Consider the following 14,547-nt stretch of genomic DNA (forward strand, 5'->3'; position numbering starts at 1 on the left):
AGGTTGCCAGGCGGCAGGGCAGGGGGGACAGAGGGAAGGCACCTGCTCCTTCAGCAGGGGAAGGGGCCGGCGGGGAGCTGCTTGCTGGCCTGGTGACACCAGACCTGGTGCCTTTGCTCATGGGGGCAGGGTGGCTGGGAGATGCTGCTCAGGGGGTGGGAGGGGCCATGACCAGCTGCCTGGCGTGGTGCGGGAGCCCCTGGCCAGGGCAGGTGTACCACAGACCTGCCCTTCTCCTGCCTCCAGCCCGTGCTGGGCTGGACTTGCTCTGCTGTCACCCATATGAGCCAGAGTTACTGCAGTGACTGTGCTCCAGCCCGAGTGGGATGGAGACAACTGGGGGTCCCCTTTGGCAGGGCTGGGGGGGCAAGGGGCTGCGTGTCGAGCACCATCAGGGCAGGGGGGTGTGGGTTGGGACAAGTCATCAACCTTGGCAAATGGGTTCCAGTACAAAAAAGGTTGAGAACCACTGTACTAGATATGCAGAGCCCTGTCCAATAAAGTAAGCTCCCTTTGATCTAATTTTGAGATAGAGGGCTTCCCTTTATAGGCTTGTTTCAAGCTCACTGTAGAAAATCCACATTCTACTACTCAGGGTGTAAACAGATGTCTCATAAAGCAGGTCTGGTTGTTCTTGGTTTTGACTCAGTAGAAGAGCAGTATGTCCCTTTAAATATGTAGCCCCCTTCCAAGAGGCATTGATGCTCCACTGCCAATAGGTGGCAAAGGAGAGCATACAGCCTGACAGGCCTGTCCCTGGAATTAACTCCAATTTAATTAAATGAACTGCAAATAACTTATACACATAGTGCTGTATTTTTGTGTAGGGGGGGTAGGGAGAGGGGAGGGAAAGAGGGCTGTTAGCACACTTTATATAGCATACTCCACAAGTACTTGAAATGGGACAACAGGTGTGAACATCTGTAGGATCTCAGGACAAAAGGCTTTCTCCTGGGAGAAATGCAACAGCTGTTTACTGTAGTAGTTCTCAGCTGGGATGCCATGGCACCCTGGGATGCTGCAAGAACCTGCCAGGGGCATTGCACCATCACCACTACCACAGGGTACAACTGTCTTAAGTGCCTCTCCCTTCTGGGAGCATATTGGAGCCAAACTGAGGAGCAAAAGCAGGAGAAAGGTGTTAAGTAGGAAGGCATGCTGATTCTGCTGCAAATCTTTCCGGTTGAGCTCCAATGTGCTTTCTGAAATCAGAGACACATAGGGCAGTGTGTCTACCTGGTGGCAGTGGCATCTATCTACAGGCTGCTGCTACCACCAGTTGGAACTGCCCCATGCACCTCCATTTTCAGGAGGCACATGGGAGCCAAACAAGGAGGAGTTGCAGCAGTTTGCCTGCCTGCTGCACAACATAATGCAGGCAAGCATGCCTGCAGCTGCTTCTCAGTTCAGCTCCAAAGAGCAAACACATGCCTCTGTTTCTGGCAGATGCTATGCAGGGTCAGATTAGGAAGGGCTGCAGCAAAAGCATGTGGTCCTGCAACAGCTGCTTTCTGATCTGGCTCTGCAGGAAGTAGGTACACAGAGCAAATCCACCTGGCCTCAGTGGTGGTAGCAGTGACCACACTGTGGTACTCCCTTGGCCAGCTCCGCTACTACCTCCCCAGGCCTCATGTGCCCTTTTACCCACTCCATCTTCCTCTCACCCTCTCAGCATTTCCTATGATCTGCATATGCAGCTCAGCATCTTGTCCCTGCTAGCCATACATCCCAGACTGTCCAAGGTGTTTATAATGTATTAATTAAATACTAGGATTATGTATATATTATCATATTCAAGATATATTTATATTAGTCTTTTGATAGGGTGCCAGTAAATTCTGAAAAGTTCTGAAGGAGTTCCTTGAGTCTGGAAAGGCTGAGGACCGCCGATATACAGCCTTGTGCTAAAGGACAGAGAGCAGAGTTTTCATTAAGAACATCCTGAAAGAGATGTACGCTGGCGATTAGACAACCTAGGAGTCAGTAGGACTTGTACTCTTATGCCAATTTGAGCTTAGATCCAGGAAAAGGTTTAGGTGGAATGTAGGTGCTTAAGTCCAAACTTGTGATCCTCAACATCTCTGCTCAGCTGCTACCTCATCTTGGAGGCACCTGAACTCTAGAAAGTCACAAACAGAGGAGCCTAAGATTCCCTGTGCTTTGAAGTTCAACTTGCACACACTCACAAAAGTGCTTCAGAGCTGACAAGGCTGAGCAGCCTAACTTGCCTCTAAAACTGATTAGGGTTCAAAAACTAGGTATTCCTTTACCTACAGTTCCTGAAAGGCTTGATCTGGTAGGCACTGTTAGAGCATGCTCAACACACACACTATACTATCCTCACAAAACACAGTGCCAGCAATCAAGAATCAACTAGAAGAGGAGGTAATGGTGGTCCCACTTTATATATAACAAACTAGTGCAGGGGTAGGCAATAAGGCTGTGCAAACCTTCAGTTGCCGATTCGATTCAGAGGAGATTTGGCCCAATTCAGCAGCCGAATCTCTAAATCCGAATCAAATTAAGAAACCCAGTCATCTCTCGATTCGATTTGGAGAGATTCAGCAATTTGGACATAGACACAGCTTTATATGTTTTTTCTACATACCTCAAGGTACCGGGCGGCTTGTGAACACTGAGATGGTGAGGTGGATGGTGAGGTGGATGGAGCGTTCTTGGGGACAGGGGCTTTGAAGCGAGAGGGGGACTTCTTTTTGGGCATGCTCCCACTGGTGCCAGGCTGAGGAAGAACAAGGGCAAGGGGGTGCTGCCTCCTGAGATGCAGCAGCATTGCTGTGGCGGTGAGGTGTTTCATGTCTTGCCGCAGCTGATCTGCCTTTGGCAGTGCTGGCAGGTAGCATGCCTGGGATCATGTGCCACCTCAAAATGATCCCACACTACACTATGTACCCGCTTCTGGGTTGAGGGTGGGGATCCTGCCTTATCCCCCTCCTCAACAGGCAGAGGCACAACAACAGGAGCAGCTGAGCAACCCGCCCCCACAACCTCCTCTGAAGTGCCTTCCAGAGAAGGAGACCTGCCTCTAGGGGAACTTTGATGGGTGTGGCGCACAAACTCAGATTCTCTCTCCTTCCCCAGAACTTCCTTTGCTATGGCCCTCAGCTCCTCTGCTTCCAGATCTAGCTCCTCCTTTGGCACTGAGAGGCTCATGCTGGGAACTGAAACTGGGGTGGAGAATGTCATGCTGCTGCTGGTTAGTGGTGTTAGTGGTGGTGGTGCAGGTGCAGGTACTGCTAGCACCTCCTTGCTCTCACTAGCAGCAGAAGACTCATTGCTGCCCAGAAAAAGGATGTGTCTATATTTGGGGTGGGAGGGAACTTACAGCTCTCCCTTTGCCCCCTCAACCCCCCACCAGAAGATCTGGCACCTGTCTTTCCAGCATGCTTCATAATGTTTGGCGTGATGCAAAATGTGTGTGTGTAATATATGTTGTGCTTTCCTGCACAGTTGTAGCATACTGTCAGGAAAAACACAGATTTCTTTTTGTGGGGGGAAAGAATCAAGGCAAACTAACAAGAACAAATATAAGGATTTTGGGGGAAGAATAAGTTGAAAGGAATGAACAGGGATAACAATAGGGATTGTAGGCAAGTGTAAGTAGGAAAGGATTGGATACAATTTATAAGAGAGACTAGCTAGCAAGAGACGCCTTTCAGACGCTGCTGCTCCAAGAGAGAGACAGGTCACAATAGGCACAAATCACTCCAGACACAGCTTTATATTTTGTTTCTACATCCCTTCCCGAGAGCACTGTGATTGGAAGGGAACTCGGAGCAAGATCACAGTCACTGGCCAGCTACAGATGTCAATATCAGAGCAGTCTTTCCCCACCTCTCAGACTTTCCATATATAGAAAATCACCTAATCCCTTCTCAGTTTCTGTTTCCTGCAAGCCTTCCGAATTCCCCAATTCAATTTGGAGATTCAGTCGCAAAATCAGGCCAAATCTCCTCCAAATCAAATTGGCTACTAAAGCTTCACACAGCTCTAAGTAGAGAGCAGAAGGCTGACCAGGAGATCAGGTAAAGGAAAAGGATAGGAGTGGCACTTAAGGCAAGTGCAGAGCTAATTTGTTGCATGCCTGCTGAAAAGGTTGGCCCCACTGCTGTAGACCCTGTGCTTTACAGCTATTTAAGTGTTACTGATCTAACAACAGGACTTCAACAGAAAATACTCAGCAGAGTGGTTTGATACATTTCAGACAGAAGCCAGGGTAGATTTGCACCTTACAAGTTAACTAAACTACAGGTGTATAGCAGAAGCTTTTGTCAGCAGTGGCTTATGTTACTCAAAGCTTATGCTATGCATCTGATTTAGTTAGTCTATAAGGTACCTTGCCTTCTGCCTGACTTCAAACTAACCTCTTTCTCGATACACTTCAGTCACTTCTCTCCCCACGCCTTAAACTAAGCTTATCTGTACAGACAGAGCTTTGATATAAATTAATTTAAATTGGTTTGTATGTTCAGGATTGATGTGCAAATCAAATTGCTTGGCCCTGGTAGTGGCAGCAAAGTTTGCAATGTTAGGACTCTAACAAAATATTAAAGGACAGACATTTCTGCACTAAAATCAAACCAAATTGGGTTTGTAGCAACACATTAAACCAGTTTCTTCCTAAATAGATTGCTTTGGCTTAGCAAATTAAATTGTTTCTTGCCTTGCAGGCAAAAATAACTGCCCTTGAGCTAAGTGACTACAGCCTTTACCGCTCTGCTTTATTTTAACTCAATATCAAATCAAAGTCTTCTAGCTTAACATCTGCTAAGATTGTAAGACTCAAAATTGCTATTCTGTTGATTTTGGATTGGCTGGAAAAATTAACTCTTCCCTTTGAGTCTATTTTTCAACTACAGTTAAGTGGTTGAAAATATTATCATAATCTCAGTTACTCCAAGACCTGTGACAAGAACATTAACATGAAATACGTTCAAACAGAAGCTCAGCCTTAAGCCTGATGATCACTGATGCATTTCTCCCTGGTTACAAGCCACTCCTCCACAGCAAACAGCCTAATTTCACTTTATTCAAGCACACATTTACTTTAGGCCAATACTAAGTTACAAATGTGTACAGTGTAAAATACCTTTTCCAATGTTTTTTCCTTCCATGTCTTTCAGCACCAGAGACTTCCCTTTTGCAATAAGAACAGCATCACCTTCCCACTTCTTGTGTTTTTTCTTTGAAGCTTTACACCATACAACACTAAAATATTTGGTAAAGAAGTCAGGCTCCTCCTGCTCTTCTTTGCGCCTTGCAACTTCTGGTGCTTCAACATGGACTGGGTCTAAAAAGAGGCAAAACAATGAAATGCATTTAAAGCTCTCTAATGATGGATAGATTTATTTTTAAACAAGTACAACCAGTGCTTGTCCCACATAAGGTGATGCAGTCCATGTCCTGAGTAGCTAACCTTAACATTCAGAAAGAGGTGACATCATTCAGACTGAAATGGAACAGAAGATGGCACTTCAGAGAGAACCTGACCTTATGAAATTTTCAAGGAAGAGTTTTGAAGAAGAGTGAAGTTATTGGTGCATTAAAAAAGAAGCAGTTATAAGTGTTACACAGAAAAGGCAAGAGTGGAGGAAAGAAAAAGGAAAGCTTTGAAATAACACAAGAACAAGAGGAAAAGCAAGCAGAAATAAAAGTATAGTCTCAGATGAGACGGAGTTAGGAGTTCCATGAAGGTAGGAATCAAGCATTACTAGTCTAGCACTGTCATTCATTTGGCTCTGCAGCTATTTATAACCACCATGGATGTAAGTTAATATGAGATAATCAGGTTAACAACAATAATGATTTACAATATAGTAGGCAATGGCTATATGAGATAAGAACTAAGAATGTATAGTTTCCATGAGTTACTGGTTTGAAATGAGTCAGGTAATAGTGAAATCTATAGCATTATCTCAAGGAATATCTAAAACTTTTCTTCACCTGCACAACATCAAAGTGAGAATCAGACTAATTTTCATTAATACTCCCTTGTATGCCAGTTTAAGTCTTAATCAGCTTGCTCCTTGATTTCATCTAGGATTCAGCACCACACAGATATGATTTTTAAAAACCCTGCTTATATGAAAGACTGAGATTTAAAAAACTCATTTAATAAATGCTGCTACTTAGACAGAAAGCATGGGTAATAACAACCTGACAGAATGCAATTAAACAACCTATTCATCACTTCCGATATTTTACTAAAAAAATTATCAGAACACAATTAAGGCACTGAACATAAGTTCGTTGGTCTAAAAAAAAACCCTACAGTGCCACACACGTGTGCAGAACCACCTGGCTGGAGCAGAGATGTGCAATATGGTGCAGCTCCTTTACTACCCATCCCTAAGGGAGACTGATCACTGACAGCCTGCCCTCGCCCCTGCTGATAGTGGGGAGAAGTGGGGGGACAAGATGTCAGTGATGAGCTGGTAACTGCTGCCCCACAGCTATCAAAGACAGCCCTCCTGCCAGCCAAAGGGTTGACAAGGGTGCAAGAAGAATTTCTGCCCACTCCCCACAGGGAAGAGGACTTCTGGCAAGTACCTGGTCTTGGAGCAGCAAGTGTCAAGCATCTTCCCTTCTGTCCAAAGGAATGGCAGGGGGTTAGGAGAGCAGCTCTCCTCTCTCCCTACTATCCTAGTGGGTGGAGGGGAGCTGTGTTTAACAGCTTCTGCTGCTCCCAGTGGCAGCACCTATTTAGGCTGCCCTCACAGAAGAGGCAGCCCTCCTTGCCACCACTGCTGTAGAGACAGCACCACTAGTCCCTGCTGCCATGGTGTGGTGGGAGGATCCCCAAGCAAAAGGGTGTGGGGCCAGAACAGCAGCAGGCCCTGCAGGCTAGCAGGGAACCAAGCACTCTCCCCTTCCTCTCTGGAGTGAGAGAGAACAGAGCATTACAGCAGACCCCACTGTAGTGCTATGTCAGCTGTCCACGCTACAGTTTCTGTCCACAGTTCCTGCTTAAAACTACCGTTCTGTAGTGGAATACAGTACAGGCACATAGCAGTAAGGCATGTCCACAGCCTAAAGAAGCTATCTACCTAAAATGAATACAATTTTCAGGATAGTGTTAATTAATAATGTTGTTAACATAATTTTATGCCTTTGAAATATTTTATTTATAGCAATTTTCTCTTTGAAACTCTATGTATTTTGGTCTCTGTCCTCTACTTGAGCTCTCCACTCAGTCCTCCATTTTAGTCTCAGGCTTCCACTTCAGTGGAGCTGCCTTGCATGCAGAACCCCTGAAGTACATGGGATTCCATTACAGGTGGATTTCTTTGCATGCTCAGGCCCTTAATCTATCCACGTTGATCAGTTTGTCAGCTGTAGAAGTACTTCCACCCTTGTGGTACAAACACAGGAGCTGCTGAACAATTCAGAGCAACACTATATGATAACCAGAAGTGGGGAAATGCAACTTGTTCCTACTTGAAAACAGTATTTAATGGTGATGATGGATAGAAATTCAGTCAGCATACAAGAACGAACCCTTGTACTTGCAGTGATCACTGGGTTCAATAAACATAGGAATAGATGAGAAGATCTACACATAGGTGAGAAGAACTAAAAGAACAAGTTTTACCGTGGAGCCGTAAGCAAGCTTCTGCAGTCCTTCAATCTCTCTAACTGACCTGAGGACCATCTCGCAACCTCCACAGCATTCCAAGTAAGGAAACATCTCCAAACGATAACTTCTATCATACAGCACTCTTGCAAAAGTAGCGAAGTGCCATACCACAAGGAGTAGGGACATGAGACTTGGCGGGGTGGGAGTTAGTCTGAGCCCAACTACAGTATAAATGGCCTTTAACTCTCCCCAGGGGCACCGATTCAGTACGAACCCAAGAAAGACAGACACCTAACTGACCAACACTTAAGCATTATAGATCCGTTTTAGAAGTAGTAAATATCCATTCATTGATGAAATCCTATGTCAACAAGGGCTAGAGAAAACACAAAAAGACTGAACTTGGTTCTGTTTCAAATTCCTGTATTTATTAGTGGTTCAATAAAGCAAATAGAGAATTACCATCCCTGTGGTTGTGGAACAGATTAGCATGTGTTAACAAGCAGATTCCAATTGTTGCTCACGATTTCAAATCTATATTTTTGCAAGAACTTGGGACTTCTTAGCAGCAGAATTTCTTCCTCCTCCCCTGAAGGGTGAACATCTCCTAATGGATGAACATTGGTTCCCTTTATTTTACAGTAACCTTACAGATGAGTTCACTGACCCCTGAGGTTGCCTTCATGGTCGCTAACTTTTCCCCTGTGGATTCTACTTATATGTCTAGACAGGTGTTCTTGATGTGAATCATTGCTTAATTAGCTCCCAGGCCAGTTGTGATCTTTCAAATACTTGACACAAGCTATTGGCTTGTTAAGAAAATAACAACAGATAGGGAAACATGATTTGTGTAGAGAAGGGTCCCTGAAGCATTCAACCCTCAGTAATTCTATATGCCATTCATACACTCAGTGACAAAAATTCCTCAAATCTATCTTCCAAACTGGTACCAAAATCTACTTATAGGAAATACCCAATTTGAGTTTGCTTCTACAACACACAGAATATTTTCCCTGTGGTTATCATGCAGTACAGTGTGGTATGAAAAATTTTAAGATATCTGGCTTGGTTGGCAGGTAACATTTTATGCCCCTAGGCATTAAGTTAAAAATCATCAAATACCACTAAATATTTGCACCTTCCTAGTTGTTAATTCCAGGGATCATTAAAATTATAAAATGAAGCTATACATCATCAGCTGTTTGTTTACTCACATACAACCCGAATTTCAATTTGGAAAATAAAAATGGACTATTATTTTTCATATTTTGTTTCTCATCTACCTTATCTAACTTCAAAGTTCTAATGCAACAGCAGAACGTCACAGTGTTTGCAAGCACAGTATCAAGAACATAACGTATTTGGGGTGAGACTGATACTACACACACAAACTGGGGGAGAGTGTTTCATAAGGGTACATAGTGAAATTACTGCTTACAGCTAGCTGATGTCTAAGTACATCTGCTTTTGCTCAGGATGCAAGGCTACACTGGTAAACTGTAAGCTCTGCAGTTACTTGTAATTATTGCTAGCACAGACTGATTAACATGACCTATGTATATACTGTAGAGTGACCAGAAATCTGAGCCCATTCATTTTTCTACTCCACAAGCAAAAGCCCATTCTGGAAAAATCTAATCTCTTCTTTCCCTCTAAGAAGCTCTGACAGGCAATGTGGCCCTCCTTCCTGATCTGAAAGAATATGATAGAAGTGTTTCAGAACTTCTAAAATGCAGGCTGGCAACAGGGATTTAGGAAGCCCATACAAATGGAAATTTACAGTAGTTGAGACAGCAAATCCTTAAGTTTCAGTATATCAGCAAGATGTATCCCATGCAAAGATAAATTCTAGCTACTGTTGCAGAGTTGATGATTTACAGAAAAATGGGATGTGAGAGGCAAAAGAAAATAAACATTCCAGTGACAAAACTAGTTTAACCAGTTTCTGATGAACATGTTTAGAGCAAGACTGAGTAAATCTGCCAGATTATTCCCAACGTGCTGAAAAGAAAATGGGCCCTAGACCATTACAACTGCAAAATTTAAAAGAAATATGTATTCTTTATTGGATTTGCAGCTGAGTGTAGCTGCCTAAGTGTAGGGGTCCCAAAAGGCAGAGGTGTCAAATATGCGACTCATGCCAAAGATGCATCCCACAAACATGGGTCATCCAGCTTGCTGTCTGTTCCTGAGGCCAGGAAGGGCCAGAAGTAGTGGGGGGTGTAGTTTTCCATTCATGAGGTTTGTGCCCCCTTGTTAGCCTCACATTGCTGCAGACGATGGTGTTGTCATGGTGCCTCCTGCAGTCACTGCTGCACTGACTGCTCCGCATTGCCAGTGGCACCTAGTGACACTATACAGAACAAACCACAACTTAGTTTCCCCCAACAGCATAATGAATATCTTGATACATATCTTCTTAAAAAAGCTTTGAAAACCCCTCAAGAAAAGCAGTGATTAAATGCAAGAATTACAGTTTAAAAGAGTAAGAACTATGCTTCTAATTCTGCCACGCAGGATGCTAAAAAAAGGAGAGATGAAACCAAAAGTTAGGATATGGACATTTAAATATCCCAGAATAAAAAGCCTTTTGGACCTATTATTTTGATCAGTCTCCATTACAAAGAGCCACCTGTGTGTGTCCAAAACTGGAATTGAATCCATCCCTACATACATTCTTAGAATGTCTATTTGGCAGAGATCACATTTCTTCTGTTTTCTGAGGCATAACATGGATTTTATTTTAGTTCAGTTGCATAATAAAAATCAAAAAAGTTGAGACAAAATGAAAACAGCATACAGATTCAGGAAACAGCTGTTTGTACTCTAGTTGGGTATTTATACATGGAATGTATAAAAGAATGTTTCCTTATTTTTCAGTTTGCAAATAGACTGCAACTTCACGATAATACTATGACTAAGAGTTAGTACTTACTATCTCTTTTCATTTTCAGCACCTGTTGCTAATGTTAACCAGCTCTACTTACAACACAAGAGACATTTTACAGAAGATAAGAACAAGACAGGCAATTTACATGACTTGCCTAAAAGTTAAAAGCTTGGATTACAGATCTAGAATTCTTCATTCACAGTCCAAAATGTGCAGCACACCTTTCTGCACACTCATGGTTAAATTCACAGTTCCCAAAAAGGGATTTGTGAGCCAAATGCTGGCTGCAGCATTACAGAAGACCTAGCACCTGCCTCACCTTCAATATACAGGTTCTAGTGTTGCCTGTAGAAGCTAGGCATCCCAGCATAAAATCTCCCAATTTTATTCAAGTATCACTGGGAACAGATTGGAGAACAAGAATGGTGGCTGGAACTGAAAACGGATGGAGCTGGGAAGAATGGAAATGGACTGTTTGGCCAAGGAAAATAGGAACTAAGGATGGAAAGGTGAGGAGACAGACTGGATGAGGAGCATGGGGGAAGAGACTGGGATCAGGAACTAGTGTAGTGGATGGAACAGGTAGCTAGAAAGAAGGGAAATGATTCTAACAAGGAACCTACTGCTGGAGGCTTACTGGAATTTGCTGGGCAAGAGAAACTGACACATGACAACAAATCTGGAGGGACACCAAGGCTTAATGGAGAGCCCAGTGGAAATTATGAAAGTCAGGGATGACTGAAAACTGGAATTTGGGGAAAGAGATAAGATGAGAAAAAAAAGGGTACTGTACTGGCTGGGCAAAAAAAAACCTTTGGTGGTGGAGGCAGTGGGAATGACTGGGCAAGGAGTTAGAATTGAAATGAGAAGCCAATTTGGGAGACAATTGTATAAAAGTCCATGCCTATAGAGTTAAGCAACATCCCTTCCAGAGTCTAAAAGGGAACTCAAGATTCCAGTCTCACTATTCCTAACTCGGCTCCACATGGGGAAAGACAACCTATTAGGACTATCAGTTACTCATTCTGTTCAGGGGACCTCTTGAGCTCTCTCTGTGCCACACAACTAAGGGTTCCAACCCTGCTTACAATCTGTGTATATACAATACGGCACATGAAATAAGTTCTGCTGTCCATGCAACCTTAATTCAGCACCCCTGTGCATGTGCATTAATGACTTAATTATGTGACCCTCATTTTTTCCTACCCAGGATTCTGTCTCATTCATGCACTAATGAATCATGGTGCTGCTGTGAAAGAGGCTGTTATCTGTTGCTCCCTTCTTCATTTGCCACTGCTGTTGGAAGACATACAGTGAAGATGAGGATGGTAAGGAAAATGTTTAGTGAAAATGAAGACTACAACAGAGACAATGATCCTATGAATGAGATATATGGATTGTGCTCTGGGGAACTGGATTCTATGCCTGCCTCTACTACAGACTTTCCATGTGATACTGGGCAAACTTTTCACAGGGGATCATTAATTGCATGCTTCTCTTTGCTCAATGCCTAGGTTGGCAACCTAAGATCTATTAAGGTCTACTGAGCATTCACAGCTGTAACTGAAGTCAATGGGAGGGAGCAGTGCTCTGAATATACTAAATGCTAAACAAGGGTACATATTCCAAAAAAATCAGGCCCTAGTCTGAAACTGGGCTCCCACTATTAGCATACTCTACTGACCTTAATCTCCCTTTGCCTCAGCTACCAATTTGTAAAATGGGAATACTGTTATTCCCCTCCCACCCACAGGAGGGTTCTGAAAATACATTTATTAATGTTTGTGTGGCACTCGGACATCAAAGTGATTTCAGAAAAGCACATGAGGAAATTAATCATGCTGCTTGCTGAACAAGATTTGAACAATGTGCAGAAAAAAAAGGCACGGACCATTCAATGAACTATGAGGAAAAAACATCCAGAATAATTGTGCATTAACTAGCCACTGTCTATTTGGTCACTGAGGCAGGCAAGGTTCCTTTGGAAAAAATAATATATGTTCATATAATTGAAGACTATCACTGGCAGAAACAAGGGGGTTGAATTAAAGATGCACAAGGCTGCACTAACTTTTGAGTGCTCGACTTTGTAACCTTAATAAGACTCTCTCAAAGTAGGGTTTTTTGTGTATGATAATGGAAATGTTGAAATGTACATAACTACAGCAATTGTAAATTAAGCCATTATAATATCATCTTTTAGCAAAACATTTAGCTTTAAGATACGCCTTTAATGTGGGAATGACAGATGAAGGGAAGACTTTTAAAACATTCATTTTATGCTGGAAACAATGTCTAGAAATCCAACTGCCTGGGTTAAATTTTAATAACCAAGCTGAATGCCTCAGCCAAGTCTACAGAAAGGGATGTTCAAGTCCTTATATCAAAGGCAAAAGCAATATCATAGACAATTCTGAAATGCTGCAGGCATCAGATGGTGCAGTAAACCAGATTATGTAGATAAAATGTTGAACCCATTCAAATGCCAGCCAAATTGATTGCTTACAATATACCCTAAAATGTTAGTCTCGCAGTTAGTCCACACTGTTAGTCATCTTGTATCTTGTTAGAAATAAAAGAGCAAATGCTGTTCAGAGACAAATTAGGAGATATAACTTAGAAACTAAAATATATACCATGAAATCCATATATCTTTCCATGTTAGTGCAAAATGCACATTTATAATTGTCTTATTTCTGATATATTCTTTCTATTTACAGAAAGAGCAAAACATTCAGCAAAATTACTAATATGTACCCAGCAATTGAACAACATTTTTATGATATTTAATCATGGGTTAATAGTTCCTTAGTCAAGGGAAACATTTTTCAAAACAGTTCAGAGATGTAGGTATGTAATTCACATTAAATGTTAATGGGAAGCATGCAACAAATTCCTTGTGTGCCACTTGGAAAATGCACCCATTGGCATTCTCTAAGCATAACGCATCACTTGCAACAATTTGCCGCCCCCCCCGAACTAATAAAAATGACTATATTTCTGTGATTTACGAAAAACAATCCTGGTCATTTCCAGAAATCCAAAGACTCTCAGATTTGGGTGAAAAAAAAGTAGGCAGATAGGGATTTAAGATTATGCACACTTGGTATTAACATCTATTTTAATACATAAGTGAAATATGTTTCATTGTATTTATTGGCTGTTTGAAGGAAATTCTGTCAGTAGTAATCTGTGATTGCCTTGAATAATATTGACTTAGAAAATCAAATATTAATTTCTGCTTTATATTTTAAAGAACATTAATCAACAAAACATCATATCCTCTGCAGTATGTATGAAATGCAATCCATTCCTGTTCTGCCTACATTATTTAAACATACCTGTTTAAAATTTATGAGATTACCCAGGAAGAAGGCACATGGAAGGATTCACATTTTCAAGAATTTTCATGTTATGCAGTAATGATTATTTACAGACTAGCTGCTAATGTTCTGGAAGGGGTAAGGAGCAATCTTTTCATATCAAGGTACATTTACATTTAACAAGCCTTATCTGTGTAAACGTCATCCATTCAGTACTTCAAGCAGAAAATATTTAATACCCAAACTCACCAAATCTAGTGCCTCGGTTGTAACTTGCACCAGGAAAAGTATATAGAGCCATGGGGGACAGGGAGAGGGAATTCATCTCTATCAAGCTAAGTGATGCTTATTATGCTCCCTTTGCTAGTTCTAGATTACAAGAGAATGGAAACAGTTTTAAATGACATAGGGATGCCAATACAAATTCATAAGCATGAACCTCTCTTGTGAGCCATAGATTCAAGCAGCATTGGACAAGCTCTACCCTGTATAAAGCCTGTCTATTTTTTTATGCTGAACTGACACTTCATATATAAAGAGTGAGTATCACACACTCATGTGGCTGGTTTCCACCAGCAGTCTGGTTTCAAGTGAAATTCTCAAGGGTGCTCTGCTACTCTTTAGGCCACTGTAAGCTCTTCTACTAGCACTTGTGGCATGTGAGACTTAGCTGTAGTTATCTAGCTGCCGTGTGTGTGTGTGTGTGTGTGTGTGTGTGTGTGTGTGTGTGTGTGTGTGTG

At 42.3% G+C, this 14,547-nt stretch overlaps 1 protein-coding gene across 1 annotated transcript in view; it reads right to left on the reverse strand.

Annotated features, from left to right (window-relative positions):
- Window positions 1-14,547, reverse strand: part of RAD54B (RAD54 homolog B (S. cerevisiae)) — a 190,549-nt gene that overhangs the window by 72,382 nt on the left and 103,620 nt on the right. The window contains exon 4 of the mRNA XM_019527934.1: window positions 5,108-5,308. Coding sequence (XP_019383479.1) covers window positions 5,108-5,308 — 201 coding nt within the window. The remainder of the gene's footprint in view (window positions 1-5,107; window positions 5,309-14,547) is intronic.

The sequence above is a fragment of the Gavialis gangeticus genome, unplaced genomic scaffold (genome assembly GCF_001723915.1).
Source record: "Gavialis gangeticus isolate Ggan-Ray unplaced genomic scaffold, GavGan_comp1, whole genome shotgun sequence".
In the NCBI taxonomy this organism is placed as follows: Eukaryota; Metazoa; Chordata; order Crocodylia; family Gavialidae; genus Gavialis; species Gavialis gangeticus.